At 65.4% G+C, this 21789-nt stretch overlaps 1 protein-coding gene across 3 annotated transcripts in view; it reads left to right on the plus strand.

Moving 5' to 3' along the window:
- The window catches only part of RXRA (retinoid X receptor alpha), a 99225-nt gene extending 77908 nt beyond the window's left edge, over nt 1-21317 (plus strand). For 2 of the 3 annotated variants that reach the window (XM_064579606.1, XM_064579604.1), the window contains exons 5-10: nt 7613-7782; nt 10535-10664; nt 12388-12520; nt 14252-14343; nt 16044-16149; nt 17742-21317. In XM_064579606.1, coding sequence (XP_064435676.1) covers nt 7613-7782; nt 10535-10664; nt 12388-12520; nt 14252-14343; nt 16044-16149; nt 17742-17889 — 779 coding nt within the window. In that variant the 3' untranslated portion in view covers nt 17890-21317. Of the gene's footprint in view, nt 1-7612; nt 7783-10534; nt 10665-12387; nt 12521-14251; nt 14344-16043; nt 16150-17374; nt 17457-17741 lie in introns of those variants that run through there. The other variant, XM_064579605.1, reaches the window with a different exon arrangement.
- The last annotated feature ends 472 nt before the right edge of the window (nt 21318-21789 follow it).

A 21789-nucleotide genomic window follows, 5' to 3' on the forward strand; every position in this document is an offset into this window, starting at 1 on the left:
CCTGGAGGAGGTGCCGAGCAGCACCCAGGTCCTCAGCGTAGCCGGACTCGGGCTTGGATTGGGTGCCCGTTTTACCGACAGCGTTTGTTAGGGACACCGTGGAGGGACACTCCCCTGAGGTCGTTGAACTTGTCAGGTGATTCAGCCAGACCTGGGTCTGAGCCCTTGGCCCCAACTTGGCCGTGTGATCTCCGCCCAGCCCCTCGCTGTCTGTGGGCCTCAGTTTCCCCATCTATCGGCTTGGTGACTCCTGCATCCTGGGTGGATTCGCTGGGTTACAGTCTGCCCCTGCTCATCTCGCTGGGTTTCGTGCCTGGGGCCCCGTGGGCCTGGGGAGGTGCTGTCTGGGATCAGGGGCTGTGTGTCTGTCCCCATCTGTCCACCACTGCTCCTGACGGGGTCCCCGGGCTGGTGCCTCCAGTCCACCAAGGACTGTCACCTGCGGTGCCTGCAGTTCTCATCTCATTTCCTGTTTTAGCCCCGGTTATTCTTGTGGAGAAACTGAGACCCCAGCTGGGCCACACAGTCCTGCAGGATTTCTTGCTCGAGGCTACAAGGGCAAGCAGGACATGGGACGTCCTGCAGTTGGCACCACTCCTGGCAAGGGGAGCCTCAGGGGCTCCGGCGCTGAGCTGCAGGGGCTGGCCCGGGCTATGCGGAGTGTGAGCCCCCAGGTCTTTCTGATCAGGGGGCCTGTTTCCTGTAGTGCTTGGTCCACCCACTTGTCCTTGTACAGGCCGAGAAACTGAAGCCCAGAGCGTCCAGGGCTTGTCTGAGATCACATGCCAGGTGGGACTTAGGCCTCTGGCTCCCGGTGTCTGTTCCCATTCCTTTAGGCCATCACGGGGCAGAGTAAGCACGTGCCCAGCCAGAGGAGGGGTGAACCTGGTCCTGGTTCCTCTGGATGCCCCCATAATCAGGGAGGGCTTGCTGAGGGTGGTCTGTGCAGTGTTGTTGCTGGGATGGGAACTCAGGCAGGGTGAGCGCGTGGTGGGCAGCGGACTGGTGTGTGCCCAGGCATGGGGCCTGGGCAGAAGGCCGGGTGCCAGCATGCTGGGGGAGGCTCAGGCTCCCTCGAGGACACCCTAGCACAGGGCGAGCTTGGGTTAGTGCCTGAGACCACTCGCTTGCCAAGCTCAGCGCTCCTGGTGCCAGGCGCCATGCTGGGTGTTGGGCATGCGGCAGTGAGCTGTGGGCATGTGTCCACTGAAAGTGATTGTCACATTACCAGGCAGGGCCCCCAGGTGCAGTCAGTGTCAATTGGGGAACCCAGCTGCGGGCAGATGTCCGGCCTGATGCCTTAAGAATGGAAGGATATCAGGGAGAGTATGAGCCCAGCCGGAGGGCATGGTGTGCGCAAAGCCCGAGAACATCAGCAGATACAGCACACTGCGGGGCCTGGATGCTGTTCCCAGCCTCAGACAGTGACCCCCCCCCCCCCCGTGGGTCCCTGGACGGTCCAGTAAATGCCGATCTCTTCCTCAGGCCCCCTCGGCCTGGCCGCTTGGAGCTTAGGCATCATCAGACTCTAGCTGCCTGACCCCCTCCCTGCCAGGCCTGGGAGAGAGTGGGTGATGGTCCTGTTCTGTCCCAGTGGAGCCACAGAGGCCCAGGGCTGGGAGGCCTGGTCCGGCCCCTGCCCCAGCGCCCACAGTGACAGGGTCTTGTCGGGAGCGGCTGTTGGAAGCACCTGCCGTGTGTGGGGCCTCACTGGGCACCCCGCCCCATTGCCGCACTCCCTCTGGTTCCCTCGCCCGTGCTGTGGGATTGCTGCCCTACATTCCCAGACAGACAGATGGGCTGCAGAGGTGGGCACTTGGGGGCCGGAGGCCCGGGCTGCCCTCGTCAGCTTGGTCCAGAATCACGCCAGCCTGTGTGTTTCTCTGGCCTTGCTCTCTTGTCAGATGGATAACTCAGGTGCTTTGGGCACATTCCCAAGGCAGCACACGGCCCTCGAGGCCTGATTTATGGGCCGTTAGATAAATACCTGATCCCGTCAGGACCCACCCCCCCTTTGCCTCGTCCGGGATTTATAAGTCACGAACGTGCAGCTCTCTCGTGCCTCAAAGACGACAGCATAAAGCCGGGCCTCTTACCCGTGCTTGCCTGGCGTGTGGCTCTGCGGCGTGTTTCCCGGTGCGCGGGGCCCAGCGCACAGCCTGTCTTGGCCGGAGCGACCAGCGGCCCCGGTGGGACTTTGGTGCCGGCCCCGCAGGGAGCTCCACGGGTCTCCCAGGCCTGGAGGCCTGTGGCAGGGTGCTGGGAACTAGCCGCCGTGGCCCCCGGAGCCGGTCCTGAAACCGCTCCTTTCCTTCTGTTGTCTTGGAGCCGAGGTGGGGCCCCTGGCAGCAACAAGACAGCATGGCAGCCCGGGGGCTGGGGCTGGGCGTGCCCAGCGGTCTTGGCCTAGAGCATGTAGGATGTGAGGTGTTGGCTTCCGTGGGCTGGCCTGGGCTGCATGGCCCCTCAGGGAGGCTTGTGGTCACACCCCTGGTACACGCGAGGAAGCAGGCTCGCACCCAGACGGCGTCACCCGGTGCAGTGCGGGAGGGAGCAGCTCGGGGTTGGCACCTGGACCGGCTGACCGCAGGGAGAGCTTGGGGGCGGGGCTCGCTCTGGCTCAGAGCTGATGGGGACCCCTCCTCGGTGCCGGCTAATGAGGGATGCTGTGGGCAGATAGCATCTCTGTTGGGCAATGCAGGGGCCTGTGCACACAAGCACTACCCGGGACTCGCTCTGCAGCATTCCCCGGGGAGGTGGGGGCCGAGGCCCATGTGGGAAATGCCAGCCGTCCGCCAGGCTGAGCCCGGGCCTGTCTGGTGCAGCGCAGGGTGGCAGGGCTTGGGGGGAGGCTGCTGGTGCCCCTGTCTGATGGGGGGACCTGACCCTCACGTGGGGTGACGCTGACCCAGGCTGAGGGTCGCCCGGCTGCCCGCCTCTCTGCTTCCTTCTTTCTCCTCCAGGAAGGCCTCTCCCTGCTTCCTTCCTGCCTGGCTTTGCTTTCTGAGCTCTGTCGCCTGACCGCGTGTGTGTGCGTGTGCGTGCACGATCGCCCCACACATTTCTACTGTGGAGAAAGAGCCCAGCTGGGTTCCGGCGCTGCCCTGTCAACATCGAGCAAGTGACTGCCTCTCTGAGCCTCTGCTTCCGCATGTGACAGTGGGGGAGGCAGCCGGCTCCCCGCGGGCTCGTTGGGACGAACGGGGCAGTGGCCGCCCTGTGCCTGGTGGTGTGGGGTGGGAGAGTGGAGAGCGTGTGTGTGTGAGTGGGCGTGTGGTCACTCTCACGTACCGACTCCTTGTCCTGGATTGAGTGCCCTGAGGGCAGGAGGGATCTGTTCTCTGAGCTAGAGAGCCCGGTCTGCAGGGCATCCCTTCTCTGGGTCTGAAGAAGGGGAGCTGGGCCAGGGTCTTTTGGTGACCGTCAGCCCTGCCTTCCCCGGGAGCTGCACAAAGGACAGAGGAAGGGCCCAGCCGGCTGGCAGTGCCCAAAGCAGAGGAAGCAGCAGGCTGGGGCGCTTCCTCCTGGAGATGCCCCCTTCCCATCTCCTGGCTTCCTGCCTGCCCAGCAGCCTAGAGGGGTGACAGCGGGCACGGCAGGTCGGGGGTGGCCTGCTCTGGCCGAGAGGAGCAGCATCTCCCCTGATGCCAGGGGCCCTGGTCTCGTTGGGTGTAGACCCCCCCCAGCCTGTGCCTCTCCAGTCTTCCCGGGGTCCCACAGCGCTCAGGCCTGGGGGGATAATGAGGCCCTGTGTTCGCAGACGCCTCTTGCCTGAGGCTTCCCGGCGCCAGCAGAACGTAAGTCAAACATGACTACATCTAAAAGGTGATTGAGCTGGCAAAACATAAATCCCCGGGCTCCCTCCTGCCCACTCCGCCGTCTATAAATAAAACCATAATATTTATAATGATGCTGCTCAGAGCTGCCGGCCCTCCACGGCTTCAAAGTGCTTCACGGAGCATTGGCTAATTAATTCGCGCCGCCCCCACGGAGGAGGCAGGTGCTGGGGACCCCCACCCACCGCTGCTCTGGGCGCTGCCCCCACACTCAGGGCCACCCGGTCAGTCCCGTCTGTGCCGTGGGAGCAGATCCCCCTGGCTCCGCGTGAAGAGTGTGGGGGCGGGAGGCATAGAGGCGTGAGTGTGTCACGGGTCCGGCCTGGGGCCAGCGCTGTGGTTCCCCCCTCCAGGCCTGAGGAAGCGGGGCCACACGGCTGTCTGAGCCGCCCACTGTCCTGTGAGCTCAGCCGTGCCCCTCTGCTGCTCTGGGCCCGTTTCCCCAGCTGGTAAGGCGAGGCGCCTCTCAGCCGTGTCCTGGCTCTGACAGCTTAGGATTCTGCCCAGAGCACAGACCCTGGGGACCGCCCCATCCTCAGGGCCTCAGGGACATGGGCCTGCCTGGATGCGGGGTCCGTCACCTGGCTGCTGGCCACATTGCTGGGGTGGCTCTCCTGGCCTGTCATCCCATGCACTGTGGCCTTGGGGGTGACAGAGGAGGTGCCCAGCCCCCGCCCGGGCCCCGCCCATGTTGGGGTCTGGAAGCCTGGCTGGAGAGGGGCCGGAGATCAGCGTGCCGGCTGCAGCCCTGCCACCTGCCTGCCAGGTCGAGTGCCCTCTGCAGACCCCCCCTGCTGTCAGAGTTTCTGGAAGAGCCAGGCTTGCAAGAACTCTGAGGGCCTCCTGCCGGGCTCCTTGGCCCAGCCGGTGTGGTGGGAAGGTGTTAGCTGGCCCGTCCTTGGACTTGCTACGTGGACGGCAGGTCCCCCGCTTGAGTCAGTGCTCTGGGTCTCGGAGAGTGTAGCCTGTGGTACGGGGTTGTCTCTAAACGGCCACTCGTCAGTGCACGGGGGACTGGGGCCTGCCCTTGGGGCCCCCCGGGTGGTCGAGAGGTGTTCCTGTGAACTGTGAGGGAGCCGTGGGCCGTGTTGTGGGAACCAGGCAGGCCTGGGGGACCCCTGGGGCCAGCACCATCGGGCAGCCCTCCCAGCCCCGGGCTGGAGGAGTGAGGGGAGTGAGGGCTTGCGGACCCCAGGAGAAGGCTGCTCCTCAGGAGCTGTGGGCTTAGGAGGAGGTGGCAGCTGAGATCCTCCCGCCCTCCTCCCTCCTGCCGGTCCCTCAGCGTTTGCCAAACCCAGCAGGGAGCCACAAGGGAGAGGGACTGGTCAGGCAGCCTGAGTTCGGGCCCTCCAAGCCAGAGCAGGGGGGTGGGCCTGGGAGTTCAAGGCGGGGGTTCCGTGACAGTGGGTATCTGCGAGAACCGGGAACTGTGTGTCACTCCCTAGAGAGGAGGCTGAGCCCCATCTGAGGCCCAGGGGCCACAGTGCTCAGGAAGCCCCGGGAGGGGCCACACCATCCACACTCCAGAAGGCACTGCCCCAAGACATTGGACCAGGAAAGAGGGTGCTGAGCGCGGAGTCCCAGGAAAGTGTGAGGGGGTGAGGATAGGGTGCCAGGCTGAGGCTCTGGAGGGCCTGGGGCTCCGATCTGGCTTTGGGGATGTCCGTCTGGGATGGGTCAGAAGCAAGGAGTGGGAGATGGCTTAAGGAAGGCCTGGTGGAGGGAGAGAGGTACCAGCATCTGGCCGGCAGCCTTGGGAGGGCCTCCAGGCCCCTTGGCTGAGCCCGCACCTCCAGGCCGGCCAGAAGCTGGGCCGTGGGCCAGAGGTCCTGCAGCTCTCGGAGTCAGCTGACCTGAGCTGGCTCCTGTGCGGGAGCGTGCCCTGGGCAGGTTCTGCTTCCCACAGACGTCACTGTACGTGATCTTCTTGCTCTGCTCTTGGGTCCCCCAGCAGCGGGCTGTGTTCCAGGCCCTCTCCAAGGCGCAGCTCAGGGTGCAACCAGGGAGTGGGGTGGTGAGGGTCCGGGTGGTCTGGGCGTCTGTCCAGGTAAAGGTTCTGCGGGGCCCATGAGGTCTGTGGGGTGCTTGGCTCAGCAGAATGGCCTGCTGGGTCTTTGGGGTAGGGGGCTGCCTGGGGCTGTCTCCTGAGGACCAGCTGCTGCCAGAACCTGCCCAGCTCTCAAAGCCCTGGGGTTCCTGGTAAGGGAGTGAGCGGCCTGTGCCACTCGGCATGTTATGAGGGACCCAGGCCTGCCATGTGGATAATCTTCCACCTCTTACGAGGAGCCTTCTGGACCCGGTGTGGGCCCAGCCCCGTCAGTGCCCGGGTACTCCCCAGGGGTCTCTGGCCCCTGGGCTCTGCAGCACGGGGCCATTTCCAGGCCCTTCCTCTCGGTTTGGATGGCCATGTGGACAGAGGTCTCAAGGCTACACTCTGAAGTCACCTCACCAAGCTCCCACTCCGTGGTCGGATCTCCAGGGGCCCCAAGAATCTGAGGGCCTTGACTGGGGTAGGGACTGAGGAGCCGGCCTTGCGGAGGCCATGGCCACCCCAGGGCTCTGGTGGAGGGGGATGTCTGAACATGTCTGGCTCAGGAGGGCAGGACCACAGAAGGTGGGCTTGGGTGGGCTCGGCGGAGGCCCCCCCCTGGTGCAGCTGTGATGGCCTCTAGGTGCACCCGGCATACCTAGTGGGCTCAGGCTGTATCAGGGCCGCGTAGACAGCCCTTCCCAGCCCCTCAGCATGCCGCAGGCTGTGACTTCTCCCCGCTGCTGACTCATTTTCCCCGGTCCAGGGCCCTCGGTGCTCCTAGCAGAGCAGAGGGGCTGGAGGTGGGGGTCAGCCTGGGAGGCTGCAGCAGCCTCAGGAGCCATGTCAGGTGCTCGTGGGGCTCTGGGTGGGGTGCACAGCCTGGTCCCTCTTGGGAGAGGCAGCTTGAGCTGCATGGGCTCTGCAGTCTGAGCTCTGCAAACACGCAGCCGCAGGGGTGCCCTGGCCTCCTCCCTTCTGTCCACGTGGGTCTCCGTGCGGCAGTGAATGCCTCCCTCTGCCTCCTTCCATCGGCTTCTGACCACCCCTGTGCTCAGCCCTCTAGCCCCAGTGCTGCCCCCACCCCCCCTGGGCCAGCCCAGGCCATCCTGGCTCACGCTCGGGATTGGCTCCAGCTTCTGGTCTCCCCGGGCCCCCCTCGTCTTTCTGCGGCGGGAGACGTGTGTGCCATCCTGTCTCTCTGCTGTGGCACGCCAGACCCTGTCCGGGAACTCGGCCCTCGCCCCGGCTGGTGCCCTTTGCGGTGGCTCCCCAGCCGGCAGGAGCGGCCCTGCTCTGGCTCTGCGTACGCTGCCTTCTCTGCCTGAGCGATCCCCCTTGTCTTCTCGTGCCGCCTCTGGGAAGCCTTCCTGGCTTTGTCTGACTCCGTAGTCCACTGAAGCCCTTACTGCACCTCGGGACCTCTGCTGGGCTGTCGGTCAGCTGCGTGAGACCCGGGCCTTGTGTGCTCTGGCCGATGGACACCGGGCCCCGGGCGGGTGCTGGTGTGGGCATTAGTTGGGTGTGAGTTAACGAGGGGTGGATGTGCTCTGTGTTCTGGGTGTGCGTGGCTGCTGGAGGCCAGACCTGGGGCAGGGACGGGGCGGGGGTTCGGCCAGCTCTGAGCAGCGCCTCCCTCGGCGGCCCTGGCGGGCACACTGGCTCGGCGGGGCTGGGCTGCTCGGACCCCGATGGCAGGGGGACTGCCGAGGGAGCTGCAGGCTGACCGTCCCCCTCCCCCCTACAGCCGTACAGGAGGAACGGCAGCGGGGCAAGGACAGGAACGAGAACGAGGTGGAGTCCACGAGCAGCGCCAATGAGGACATGCCAGTGGAGAAGATTCTGGAGGCAGAGCTGGCTGTCGAGCCCAAGACCGAGACATATGTGGACGCGAACATGGGGCTGAACCCCAACTCGGTGAGCGCCTCCCCTGCCCACACGGCCTCCCCCGGGGCGGCAAGGGCCAGCATTGCTCGGGGACTGTTGGCCCCTGGTGGGTGTTGCTGGATGGGAGGCTCCAGCTGTCACGGGCCATGCTGAGGGCCAGCACCTACTCTCCTGCTCCGTGTGGCCTGGGGCCACTGCTCAGCTGGGTTTTGGGCGTCCTGCACCTGCCCCAGGTGTGCAGGACGTGGGGAGGTTTCACTGTGCCTTCATGTGGGGTCGGGGCTGGGATCAGAGCCCTGTGGCCGGCCCTAAAGTCACACCGGCCTCTCTTCCTCTGTCCTCCGCCTGGCCCAGAGTGGCCCCTGCCGTGCTGGACATACCCCGCTTGTGCTCCTGCAACTCCAGGGCCTTTGCACGTGTGGCTCCCTCTGTTCCTCCTCAGGCTCTGTCTGGCCTGAGGTGTCGCTTTTCCCGGGGGCCCCTTTCCCCCTGGCCTGCCTTCATGGCCCTGCGAAGATAGGCCTGGCCCTGTGACATGGCACAGAGGTTCCTTTCCGTCCCCTAGCGCACGGCAGTGAGTAGTGGGGTGTGTGGTGTGGTAACTGTCCCTCCCCGCCATGTGGCTGGGGGTGGCGTATGAGCAGCTGTTCACGGCCCAGCTCCGGCCGGTGCCCTGCCCGCTCGTCCCGTGGGTGCTCTCACGCAACCCTCATCCCAGGCCGGGAGGGTCCACGTGCTCTGAGAGGCCACTGTGGCCGGGTGGTGGGCCGTCCCTGCTTCCCTGCACTTCCTGCACACCAGCGCCCTGCTCAGAACTCTGCCCTGGGCCCCGTCAGGGAGAAGGTGCACACAGGGCTCGACCCCTCCCCGTCCCAGTGAGGGGAGGGGTGGCCAGCTCCGAGGCTTGCACGACTGAACAGAAACTCCAGAAAACATTGGGCGAGGGACAAAGGGCTGTCAGCTTTTTGTTTTGTCACGTAAGGACGTTATTAGGAAAAGCCGTGGCGTCCCGTGGTTTGGGCCGCACAGAGGGGCTGGCTGGGCGGGAGTACCTGTCATCTCGGGGGCAGCACGTGCCTGCCTTCCTGCGTCTGACCTTGCCGCGGCTTCCTCTGGGTTGGCCTGGGTTCCCCTTCGGGGACATCTTGTTAGCAGTGCAGCGCATCGGGAGGGTACCTGCCGGCTCTCGAGCCCTGGGGGAGCCTCGGGCCTCTGCTGGGGGGTCCCGCCATCGTCTGTCAGGGCACTAGCCTGCCCGGGAGTGGCTTGGGGACAGCTCTGGGCCCCTCGAGGGCTCCTGGGGGCCAACAGCCAGTGGCCAGGGAGGCTGGTTCCCTGGGCTTCAGCCTGTGGCAGAGCTCTAGGCTCCTCCCAGGTGTCCCCCGCATCCCCCCGCCTCCCCCCGGCGTGGCTTCCCTGGGCCCCTCTCCACCTGCCTGGGCCTGGGCTCTCCCCTCACGGGGCCGCCCCGAGCCTCGTAAGAGCAGAGCCTGGCCAGGGTGGCGCCTGCTAGAACCTGACCCTGGCCTCTGGTGTGCTAGCTGTTGGGCGTGTCGCCGCGTGAGCTGGGGACCCCGCGCAGGCCAGCCTCTGTGCCCGCGTGAATCACAGGGTGAGGAGTGCCCCTGGGGGTGCTGGGCTGGGGCACGTGGCCCCATTGCACAGAATCTGCTGAGGGGACAGAGGAGGGACTTGGGGTGAGGGCCAGTGTGGGGGGCTTCTGGGTGCTGGCACCCTGGGCTGGGGATCCCGTGTGCCCCAGAAGCCGTGGCTGATGCCTGTCCCTGCAGCTCCATGTCCCCATCGGCACACGCCAGCCCCTTCTGACCCGGTGGCCTCTGCCAGTTTGTCACCAGGCGTCCCACGCGCGCCCTCGGTGGGCCCTTCCCGCGGGCCCCGGGAGTTCAGACCGCACCTCTCTTTAGGGCAGATGGTTTCTGTTGGTGGGAGCTCTTCAGAGGACCCCCCGGCCGTCGTGTGTGGTTGTTGTCCTCCCCCTCGCTCAGGGCCCAGAGGGTCCACCAGCCAGGAGCCAGGGAGGGGCCCCACTGAGGCCTGCCTGGTTTCCTCATCTGTGACAATGAGGGGAGAGTTCCCTTCTGGCCAGAACTTTCTGGAAAGGCCTCTGATGCCCCCATCTGTGTGCAGTCTCCACACCCAGTAGGAAGAAGTGGCCCGGAGGGGCTGGCACTGTCTACTCCCCTCAGAGTCCCACCCCAGCTCGGCACTCACGGCTGCACCTAGGTTTCCGCGACTGTGCCCTGGGGTCACTCGGCCCCCACACTGAGGGCTTCCAACAGCACCAATTTTAGTCTCTTACGGTCCTGGAGGTCCGAAGTCCACTGTCAGCGGCACAGGACGAGAGTCGCGGTGTCCCCAGGGCTGGTTCCTTCTGGGGAGGACGTCCCCTTGCCTTTCCCGGTGCTGGAGGCTCCGCATCCTCGGCCCAGGCCCTCCTCCAGCATCAAGCCAGCGGCTTCTCTCCTGCTCACGGGTTCCCGTCTCTGACCCCTGCCTCCCTCTACGGGGACCCTGTGCTGACACTGGGCCCACCCGTCATCCGGAGGCCCTCCCACCTCAAAACCCCTTCCTCGATCATGCCTGCAAAGGGAAGCATGGAGTGGCACCAGCCACAGGCTCACCACCCGCAGGCTCAGGGGATTAGGACACGGTCCCTGGGGCCCTTCTTCAGCCCAGGGCAGGTACAGCACGTGGGGTGGGGGGTCCGGTCTGGGCCATGTTCCCAGCCGGGCGCTCACTGCGTGCCTCTCCCCCTGCCCAGCCCAACGACCCCGTCACCAACATCTGCCAGGCAGCAGACAAACAGCTCTTCACGCTGGTCGAGTGGGCCAAGCGGATCCCGCACTTCTCTGAGCTACCGCTGGACGACCAGGTCATCCTGCTGAGAGCAGGTAAGTGGCTTGGCTGGCCCGGGCCGGGGAAGATACAGGAGGGAGAGGGCAGGGTCCCCGGACACCCATGGAAGGGTGGGACCCTGGGACACCCCTTTCTTCCGCGGTGTGGGGCTCCCACCTGGGCCCTGCCCCCCTCTGGCCTTGCTGCCCCCACCCATAAGGAGGTCATTGGTTTCGGGTCTCTAAGTGGCCTTCGGAGGGGTCGAGGGCTGTCTGGGGACCTCTGGGGAGGGCAGGGGTGGTGTGCCCAATACGGGCTGCCCTGGAGGGTTTGGGCTCTGCCCTCTCGCCGCACTGAGGCCTCCGCTTCTCCTCTGCGTGGGGTTGCAGTGCTGGCAAGTGGGGTGGGAGCACAGGCTTTGGGGTTCGGGTCAGGCCCGGTTCCCAACGTGTGCCCGGCATGCCAAGTGGAGACCGAGTTTCCGCGGAGACTAGGGTCTTTGGTGCAGGTTCCTGCCAGAGGGACGGGTGCACCAGCTCTGCTGGGGCTGGGCCTTTCGGGGGGGCCGGTAGGGAGCACCCCCTGTCCTGCCGGGCCATCTGCACGTGCTGGGCGCTGCGGGAACGTCAGAGGGCAGCCTGGCCCCGTGCCTGCCAGGCTCTGGGTGTGCTTGGGGCAGCGGGAGAGGTGGCAGCCAGCCCAGAGGTAGGGGGAGGCTGGGCAGGCCGTAGGGTGGGGGGCAATGACAGAGAGAGGCAGAGTGACTGCAGAGTGATCCTGCCCTGGGGGGGACCATGGGGGGAACAGATGCACTTGGGGCCGGCTCTGCCCCCAACAGAACTCTCATCCCCGGCGTTGTGGGCCTGGGAGGGGGCCGGGAGCACCTTCTGGAAGAGCTTTCACTCCAGCTGGGGCATAACACCAACACCCAGAGCCACCAGGGGAAGGCGACGGGGGCCGGGGGGCCGGACTCACTGTGTGATGGGGTAAGCCCTACCCTGCCCCGGGCTTCAGTTTCCCCTTCTGGAAGACGGGGCTGTCCCTTGTTCTGTAGGATTGTAGTCAGTGCGAAGTGGGCTAGCCCGTGCGACGTTGTGTGCCACGGAGCCCAGAGCCTTCTAGGCGTGGGCAGCGTGGCTGTGGACAGGGCAGGCTCTGTGGAATTGGCTTGGGGCTTCCGTCCACAGGAGTCATTGAGAACCCAGCGCAGAAATCATTTCTATCTCAAGTTTTGCTTCCAGGCTTTTTCTTAACTGACGCCTACACCAGTTTGTCTGAGCCAGGAGCTTACGTAGAGAGAGTGTCGTTTGCCTGAGGCTCTGACACGCCTTATTTCAGTTGAAGGATTTACTGTCTCCTGGTGCCTCGTGCAGCACGTGGTAACTGGAGAGTTTGCTGCTTGGGACCGGGTGGGCAGCTGCTCTCTGGCCGCCCCACAGAGAATCCCCCACATCCTCCGTGGCACGAGCATCCTGCTTTTGTGGGAAGAGACCTCCCTGGGCACATGGGTTTGGGAGCAGCTGGGTGACACAGAGCCCAAGAAGATGCTCTGTGCGGGACTTCTCAGGACCTTTATTGCCCGAGCTTGCACCATGGAAGAAAGAGGCCTTGCCCGAACATCGGTGCTCGGGACCCTCATTTCTGTGGCACACTCATGGGGGTGGGGCCCACAGAGCCCGCTGTGGGATGTTGTGCGACAGCCCGCGGCCTGTGGGGCTCAGCAGCAGCCCCATCGGGGGGGGGACAGAGCCGTGTGACCGTGCACCCTCCTCCCCTCAGGCTGGAATGAGCTGCTCATCGCCTCCTTCTCCCACCGGTCCATCGCCGTGAAGGACGGGATCCTCCTGGCCACCGGGCTGCACGTCCACCGGAACAGCGCCCACAGCGCAGGGGTGGGCGCCATCTTCGACAGGTGGGGTCCGCGGCCCGCTCCGCACGCGTTCTGTTCCATGTGGAAGTAGTGCGAGGGTGGAGGTTCGCGTCTCTGCAAGCCCGTGCGCTGGGAACGGGCGGAACGTGCGGATTGGTTTCTCGGGCTCTTTTCTTTGACATCCCGCCCGGGAAGGAACCTACACCTTCCGACAGGAGGCGATTCCAGCGTAGTTACCGTCACGCAGCGGCTGCCGTGTCCCGAGCCATGACCGCAGCACGGGAGCCCGCGAGCCCCCAGCCCTGTGTGTGCTGCCACGCCTGCCCCTCCCCGCACCCCTGCGCTCCCCGGCACCCCCGTGGAGGGGCCGGGCAGGGCTGGGCTGGGCGGCGGCCCCGCCTCTCCATTCTGGTCGCTCTCCAGACACGCAGTCCGCCTTGCTCCGGCTCCGGGGCCCTGGGTGGCGTGCGCCTCAGCCAAGGGGAGGGGAGGTGGTGGCCAGCTCCCAGGGAGCCCCCGAGTGGGGGAGCTCCGCAGTGAGAGGCGAGCAGAGCCCCCGCCGTCACCCCGGGAACGTAAACTCAGGAAGCGTGCTGCCCCGCGGGGCCGTTGGTAGAACCGAGAAGTAGGCCGTGAGCTTCCTGGGACGTGCCGAGCGCAGACGGGGGTTGTGGCCACGTCTCCTGGCAAGTGCTGGTCTGAACAGTGGATAGATGTGTCTTCGCTGCAGGACTTTTCAGGGCCTTGAACAAGCTAATGTATGGGGTGCCACCAAAGGCGGTTAGCGAGTGCAGCGTTTTATTGTCCACAGAAGCCGTTTTAGAGAGTACAGCCTCCTGAGGTCTGCTTTGGTTTAGAAATGCAGCCCCTGCCACACTCCGAGCTGCCGGTTCTGCGTCCAGCTGCTAGAGAGGTGATGGTGACGGAGGTGCGGGGTTAGACCCCAGCGAGCAACATCAGAGAGAACCAGCTCCCCTTTGCCCTCCCGAGTGAATAGAGCGGGGGACCCCGGCTTCGGGGCACCCTCTGGAGCGCCCGTCCCCTCCCCGTCTGTCCTCCAGGCTCCTGGGGATCTGTTCCTCTGCAGCCTGCAGACCCTCGGGGACTCCCCGACTCCTCGGGGTGACCATCCAGGCCCTCCCCAGGCCACCATCCTTTGTTCCCCTGTGGTCCAGCCTCACTGAGCACTTAGCACTCCCTGGGCACGGCCGTCGAGTTTTGGGGGCCAGTGAGTAGGTGGAGGAGGTCGGGGAGCTCAGGCCACGGAGGCAGGACACCACTGCCTGTAGGGGCTGGGCCAGCCGAGGGTGGCTCAGAGTTCTGCTCTCTGCCTTTGGCCGTGAATGCCTGGTGACAAGAAGCAGAACCCCCACTGGCAGCTAGGGAGGATAAAGGAGGGCCACATCCTGGGGAGAACAGCTTTCCTGTGGACCCCAGGGAGCGGCCTCAGGCTGTGGGGAGCCGCGGCAGTGGACTAGCCCTACGTGTCTGGGTCCCTGGCTCCCCTCCGTGCAGTGGTCGCGGGGCCCCTTCCTGGTAGATCCCACATGCAGACCGTCCTGAGGGCAGGAGAGCAAGCGCCTCTCCGGGTGGGAGGGGACAGGCCGGGCGTGGGAGCCGGCAGCATCCCCGTGTGGCCTCGCCCTTCCATCGGCTCTCCAGGTCCACGCCCAGCATCCCGAGCCAGTCCATGGGGTCTTTCTTGGGGCAGGGGTGGTCCAGGCGGGGGCACAGTCTGACCGGGGCGGCGGTGTTGGCCTGCTTCCTCTGCAGGGTGTTGACGGAGCTCGTGTCCAAGATGCGGGACATGCAGATGGACAAGACGGAGCTGGGCTGCCTGCGTGCCATTGTCCTCTTCAACCCCGGTACGGCCTCCTCCCTGGTGCGCGGCCTGCTGTCCGGCCTCGGGCCCCGAGCGCTCGCTGGTGCTGTGCTGTGGGGCCGGTCGCCCGTCTCCTCGCGAGGGTGGACTGGCCATGCCACCTTCTCGTGGCTCCTGTGAACGCTCCATGCGGCGTGGCTCGGGGAGCTGTGCTCACCCTTCGTGGTTTGGGCGCTGCATCCAAAGTGTGGCCCCACTTTGCCCGGAATCCTGGGCTCCAGAGGAGGCAGCCTCTTCATGAGCTTCTCGTGGCCAAGTCCGGGAGCCCGGACGGTGGGTGGGGGCGTGGAGGGGCGGTGTCCCTCGGGGCTGCTGCGGGCTTCTGGGGAGAGCTGGGGGCGCTGGCCAGCCAGCGGGGAAGCCGGGATGGCGCCAGGGGTGGTGGGCCCTGACCTCCTGCCTTCCATGAGCTCCAGCACGGAGGGGTCTGGCTGTGGGAGAGGAGTGTCTTCTCGTGGGGAGAGCCCGTTTCCGGGGGTATTTTGTCCCCGGGTTTATGCTCCGAGCCTGTGGTCCTGCCAGCATGGGAGGCGGGGCCGCGCATCTTAGCCCTGCCGGGTGGAGTCCCCGTTCCATCCAGTTGTGTGTGGCTTGGCTGCTGGCACGGCTTCCCTGTCCCCCAGGGTGTAAGGCTGTTGGAAGGACATGGCTGGCGCTGAGGGCCCCCCCCAGGGCCTTGGGGTGCTGAGCTACGGAGAAGCCTGGCACATTCCCAAGGTGCCCAGGGCCCCAGACTACCTGCGGCTTTCACGCTGGACCCCGGTGCGCCTGCTGGGGTGTCAGGCTGCCAGGGGCCGTGCTGGCATGAGCCCCCCAGTCTGTGGCTCAGGCGACCTGACAGCAGGTCTGTCCCACCGCGGAGCCACTTGGGGCCAGCGGCTTCAGATGGCTCCAGGCGGGCAGTTGTGGTCTCCAGCCTCTGTCCCCTCTGCCATCAGGATGGGCCACACTTGGCTGGGGCCAGACCCAGGGCCTGTGAGCCCTAGCATGACACCACGTGGTGGCCGCTATGGAGAGAGAGGGGTTCATCTCCATTGGCTTGTCGGGTCGTGGGAAACCCCAGGAGACAGGGAAGCTGAGAGGAGTGCCTGGTATGGGTGGGCTCTGACTGGGTCAGGAAGGCCCGTGACGGCTCACCCGCTTAAGCCCTGGAACGTCTGTCCCATCCTCCTTAGATCCCACCCCTGGGCCCTGGAGGCTTTGGTGGCTGAGGTCCCAGGCATCTCTGTCCACGGGCAGAGCGCCTTCCAGACTGGGCTCCTGCCTCCAGGGTCCCAGGGCTCAGGCTGGCTGTCGGCCTCTCCCCCCACTGCCCTGTGTGGGGCTGGCTGTTGGGGGTGACAGTTCTGAGCTTTCCTCCCTCTCAAAGGAACTGAGTCCTGAAGGCAGCCAGGGTCCGGCTTCAGCCTGGTTGCCGTGGTAACCAGGAGAAGGTGAGGGCAGCTGGTTGCACTTGACCCCCGATGGGCAAGCTGAGTGCAGGGAAGTCCAGGGATGGGCCACATGTGGCCAGCGAGTGGCAAGCCGGGACTCAAGCCCGGGGCGGCCTCCTCAGGGGCAGAGCCTGCCCCGCCGCTGCTGGCCCCAGCCGAGCAGGGACGTGAGGGAGCGGGCCTGAGTGCCCCGGTGCCCCGCGCAGCCTTCTGGGCCGAGGCCTCTGACCTGCGGCCCCTCCCCCTGCAGACTCCAAGGGGCTCTCGAACCCAGCGGAGGTGGAGGCGCTGCGGGAGAAGGTCTACGCGTCCCTGGAGGCCTACTGCAAACACAAGTACCCCGAGCAGCCGGGAAGGTGAGCCCCCCGCCCGGCCCCTGCTTTTGGGGGGCCTCAGGGTCTCATGACCCCCTGCCCCAGCAAGACAGCCCCCAGCCCTTCTGGCACCTTGTGTGAATTAGAAGGCGGTGTGCCCCCGCGCCCCCGAGTGAGTGCATGCTCTCGCGCTCCTGCCGCCCACCCAGAACACCGGTCCGCGTGCAGCAAGGGCCTGTCCTTGCAGAGCACGAGGTTGAAGCCGGGGCACTTCTGCCCCTCAAGGGAATCCCTGGAGGCAGGGCCTTGGCGTGCTTACCCCCAGCCGGGATGGACACTGGCACACAGTGGGTGCTTTGTACACGTGTGCAGGGCTGTGTGGGCGCCGGAAGGGCTGGGGTCTCATTCCCGGGCCTGCAGTGCCGGGCGCACGGTTGCGGGGACGGTGAACTGTTTATGGCTTGGTGCTCTCGCAAGTCTTGTCCTGATTCGTGCCCCTCCCTCCAATAAGGTGTCCCTCGGAGGGCGCGTGCCCCCCACCCTTGGGCGCCAGGCCTCCCTCTGCCCCGCCCCCGCGCTCCCCCCCCCCCGCCCCGGCCTGGCGCCCACTCAGCCGTACACACGGGTGACTGTGCCCGGCCCCTCGCAGCCCCCATCTGGTTTGGTTTAAAGGGAGACTTGCCGGGGAGGACGGAGGGCCGGCCTGCTTGTTTTTCCTGGCTCCCCGCCACAGCCCATCTCGCCAGCTCAGCAGAAAACAGCTTTCCCTGGCCCCGGTCCAGCCTCTACACTGCGTTTTTGCCTTTAAAACGTGGGTTGTGTGGCCGCCAACCACAGGGCTTTCTCCCCTGAAATACAGACGTTGTGAATAATTAATGAGGGTCCATGCCGTTGTGGGGGACGGTTGTGGACATCCCTGGAGGGGACAGGGCACTGTCCTTGGCAGCCGAGAAGCTGAGCCTGGCGTCCCTCCTCCCAGAGCCCCAGCACCTCCCGCTGCCCTCCCCAATTCGGTCTCTCCGCCCCCCTCCCTCCCCCCCCCCCCCGACCGGGCCGGGCAGGGCCTGGGATCGGGCCTCTGGCTCAGCTCCAGCAGAGCCATTTCTGGGGAAGGGGTGGGCGCTGGCCTGGGACACACGGGATGCCGATGCTTTATGAGCGGAGGCTTGCTTGAGCACAGACCTGCTCCCCTGGCCCAGGAGCCACTCCACCTTGGTCTCCCCACTGCAGCCAGAGGCATTGCTGATACTCAGATCCGTTTTTGTAGCTCTCTCCCCTGCTTAAAATCCTGCCGTGGCTCCCTGTTGCCCTTGGAGAAGACCCACGTATTTTAACTTTCCCATGAAGCCCTACTGAGCCTGCACCAGCTCAGCCACCGTCTTGCCTCTGGTTCTTCACCCCAGGTCTCTACTCCATAGGCCTTCTTCGGGGTCTTCGTGTCCACCCAGCACACTCCTGCTCCCAGGCCCTGGCCTGCTCTCTCTGCTGCCTGAGGGGCTGGCCCCCCCCAGGCTCCGCGCAGGCCGGGCCCTGCTGCTGTGGCTTCGGGACCAGCTCTGTCCCCAGGAGGTCGCCAGGCGCTGGGTGGAGGGTGGGAGGACGGCCCAGCTTGCCCTCACCCGGCCCTCCCACAGGTTCGCCAAGCTGCTGCTCCGCCTGCCGGCTCTGCGCTCCATCGGCCTCAAGTGCCTGGAACATCTCTTCTTCTTCAAGCTCATCGGGGACACGCCCATCGACACCTTCCTCATGGAAATGCTAGAAGCCCCCCACCAAATGACTTAGGCCCGCCGGCCCGGCCGCCCCGCCTGGCCGCTCTTCTCAGCTGAGCCCCGTCCCCGCCCCTTCTCTGCCTGGCCTCTGCGGATGTGGGGGCGCAGCCTGCTAAGTCTCCGAGCGTGGCCACCTCACTGTTTTCAGTGCTCCTCGCCCGCAAAGCCGGGCCGTGGCTTTCCTGGGGCCGGAACTGCTGTGAGCCCGGCCAGGCCCGCACGCTTCCCTGGGCAGTGGGGGCGGCTCTCCGGGTTGCAGGCCCTGCCCCCGAGCCACCCTCGGCGTTGGGAACATCCTGTGCTCCCCTCCTGTGTTTGGAGTGACCCCCGTCGCCTCTTGTCAGGCGCCCTACCCAGGCTCAGGAGCAGAGTGCAGAAGACCCGCCCTGCCCCCCGGGAGGACGAGGGGGGCTCTGGGGCGAGTAGGCTTCCCTTCCCTCACAGTGAAGGGCGAGAAGCCCCTTTTCCAAAGATGACTTGCAGTGTCGCCCCCGAGCCAAGCAGGACATGAGCCGACCTCCGTGCAGGGTTCTGGGCCCCCCTCAAGGCTGCAGGGACTGGGGTCACCCACCTCCCCACCTTGCTTTTCTCTTCGCGTCACCCTGGCTTCCACTTCTCCCCCCGCACAGCCTCACACAAGCCGGGGTAGGCAGACCCCGTGTACGGCCCGCCCTCGGTTCTGTCTGCTATCTGTGCGGAGGGGCAGCGCCCCGCCCCCGGTCTCTGCAGGGTAGCCCGCTTCCTGGCCTTCCCTGAAGTCCTGGGCCGTGCTGATCTGTCATGGGCAGAGGTTGGGCCTGGGAGACCCACAGGGATGGGAGGAAGGAGGGTGCGTTCCCCAGGGGGTGTTCAGCAGCTGTGCACACTTGGAGGGAGCCGGGGACCCACGGCGGGTGTGCAGAGGGGAGGGACTTGGGGGCACGTAAGCCCAGCGGGAAGGGGCAGGTGGCGTTGCTTCCTAGAGCTATTGGCAGAGAGGCCCTCTCTGCTGGCGGCCTGTCCTGTGTGGGAGCCTCTTGGAATCGGGGACTGTGGCGTGCCAGCGTCCTTGGGCCTGCAGCTGGTTGCCCCTCGGGGACAGCCGGATGTGGGGCCCCTTCAAACACGTGCCCTGGCTGACGGCTCCCCAGGCCAGGCCGTGCCTGCTTCTGTAGCGTCTCCACCGAGCTGGGCAGGGGCGCAGCCTCCTGGGCTGGGGCGCTCTGGGCTCTGGGCGTGCAGGGGCTCTCTCAGGTTGAATCCGCTTCTTTTGCACTGTAATGCCCTCCCTTTGGTCTGAGTACTTTCCAGTCCTACGCCTCCTACTCCAGGAACCCAGCGTTCATCACTGGTGGGGGTGATGCAGGCAGCTCCTGAGGGGTTGCTCTGTAGCCTGGCTTCCCTCCTGTGGCCCCCATGAGCAGCCCGGGGTGGAGGGGGATGCCTTCCCCAGAGTCTGGTTCCCCAGCTGGGGCAAGGCAGGGAGGGGTCTCCAGGCCCCGTGGGGAAGGAGGTGTCCCTGCTTTGCCTTCCAGGGTCCCCAGCCAAGCTGAAGGCGAGGCACCAGGCAGAGGCTCCAGAAGACCGCAGAAAAGCCGCCTTCCTCTGTCACCCGCCCGCTTGTGACGTGGGGAGGTGTCCCCTGCCACGTGGGCGGTAGGGGCGGGGCGTGTAGGGCCCGCCCAGCTCCCAGACTCGGCAGCCTTTGGAGGCTCCGTTGTGGCAGTGATGTGGCACCCTTGGGGGCTCCCTCTCGGGGTCCCCCCAGCTGTGGGAACGGTAGACTGCCCCACACCCGACACCCCCGGTGCCTTCTGCAGCCAGACGCACCCCGTCATCCACGCCCTGCCCTCTCCCACTTCCCTGGGGGTCCTTGGGAATGTGGGGGCCTCGAGCGGAGAAAGCCCAGGACTGCGTCTGTTGGAGCGTCAGCTTCTTCCTAAGAACGTCCCCCGCCGGCTGCTCGCCGGAAAGCCGAGGCCCCCAGGCTACAGCATAGAAAGCCAGAAGCCCCCAGCCCCTCCAGCCCGCAGCCCAGCACCGAGGGCACGCGGGGCCGTCCTCTCTTCATCCATCTGCTGTCCTTGTCATGCATTCAGTGCTGTTGGGGGAGGGGGTTAAGTGGGGAGATGCACATGGCTCAGTAGAGAGGTAGGAGTTTTATTTAACCAGACCGTTAGTAGTGTTATTAATCTGGTTCAATTACGGTGATTTTTGTAATTATTTTTATTATTATTATTATTTTGGTGGGACAATCTTTAATTTTCTAAAGATAGCACTAACATCAGCTCATTAGCCACCTCTGCCCATCCCCGCCTCGGCCCAGCCCGGGGTGCCTCCGGCGCCGTGGACTCACTTCCCCGCGGGGACACCGGGGACGGGGCTCCCGCCGCAGGGGAGCGAAGATGACCACGCCCGCGTCTGCAGGGGGCCTCTCGTTGGAAGCGGGCCTGCACTCGGCACCTGGAAGCACGCGGTCTCCAGGCAGAGACGGCCCCGCGCCCCTGGCTTCTAGAGGACTCGGGCCGGTGACAAGCGCGGACACCATGCCGGAGGCCCCTCACCTGCGGGGGCCGCCAGCAGGGCCCGGGCGGACGCACGGCCAGTGGGTAATCAGCTGATGTTGTCCCCATCACGGAATTGGGGCGCGTGGCCCGCTCCCCGTCCACGCAGGTGTGCTATGTGACACGTCTGCTGTACAGAGACCGCGGGGGGCCGAGGCCGCCGACAGCAGCCGCGGGGCAGTTACCAACGTTCTGTCTTTATTTTTAATCAAGACTTTCCCCCCGTTTTCCTATAAATTTGCTTCACGTAAGCAAGTACATAAGGACCCCTCCTTTGGTGAAATCCGGGTTCGAGTGAGTATCCCAAGGCAAGGAGCGCATCTATTTTAAGATGCTTTGGAGCAAGCAGCCTTATCGGGCCCCATCCTCAGCAATGCCTTAGCCGGGACGCGCCGCGGACACTTCAGAGGGTGACAAGTACATACAGAGAGTAGAGAGAAAATGTCTAAAGCATCGGGAAAGGTAAAAAAAAAAAAAATCTATTTTTGTACAAATGTAATTTTATCCCTCATGTATACTTGGATGATGGGGGGGTGGGACTTGTTTTGTTTCTGCTTCTAGAGATGGAGGAGAGCTTTCTCAGTGGAGCGTTCGGACGCGGACGAGCGCATGGGCTTTGTACGAACCGCTGCGTGGACGTTTCCCTTCGGGCAGGGGTGGGGCCCAGACGGTCAGGGGTTTCTTCCCCTTCTGAGTGACTCTTGAAGCCTTGCTCTGTTCTGCCCCCATTGCCAGCCGGCCTTCCCGAGACCCTGTTTGACTGTGAACTCACTTCCCTGCGTGTTCTCTGAACACCGCCGTGGGTGCAGGCCACGGACCAACAGCGGTGTTAGAACGTGGAAAGGAAAACACAGAAAAACGTGAGAGGAGAAACAAAATACGAGCGTTTAAAAATAGATCACCACGCTGTTCTCGTTTGTTCTGCCGGGGGCTTTCCTGTCTGGGGCTGGCGGGCGTCCGGGCTGCTGCCCGACCGGCGGGGGCCGGTCCAGGGCAGTGAGGCCCCAGACTCGGGTCATCGCCCCCCGCCCCCCGCGCGGCCGTGCTCCTTCCCTGGCCTGCTCTGCTCCGCGGCCCGTGCAGGACCCTCCGCGTCCTAGGGCACCGGCCACCCGCCCTGCCCCAGGCTGCCCGAGCCCGAGTGGGCGAGCGGCTCACACACTGGGCCACAGAGTGAGTGATGTCATCCGGCTGCCCCGTTGCTAACGAGATAATGACACCGCATCTGCTCCGTCCCGTGTGATGGACGCTCTTCGTCGCCACGCCCTCCGGGGGCTGGGCCAGGCACGGCCGCAGTTGGGCGATGGTGTCTATCCTCTGGTGCTCTTGGTCCGGCGGGCGCCCTGGAGCTGCGGTCCTGCCCTGTGGCC

This window comes from Mirounga angustirostris, unplaced genomic scaffold (genome assembly GCF_029215605.1).
Source record: "Mirounga angustirostris isolate CCGP_5_RB_7025 unplaced genomic scaffold, mMirAng1.0.hap1 SCAF_15, whole genome shotgun sequence".
In the NCBI taxonomy this organism is placed as follows: Eukaryota; Metazoa; Chordata; class Mammalia; order Carnivora; family Phocidae; genus Mirounga; species Mirounga angustirostris.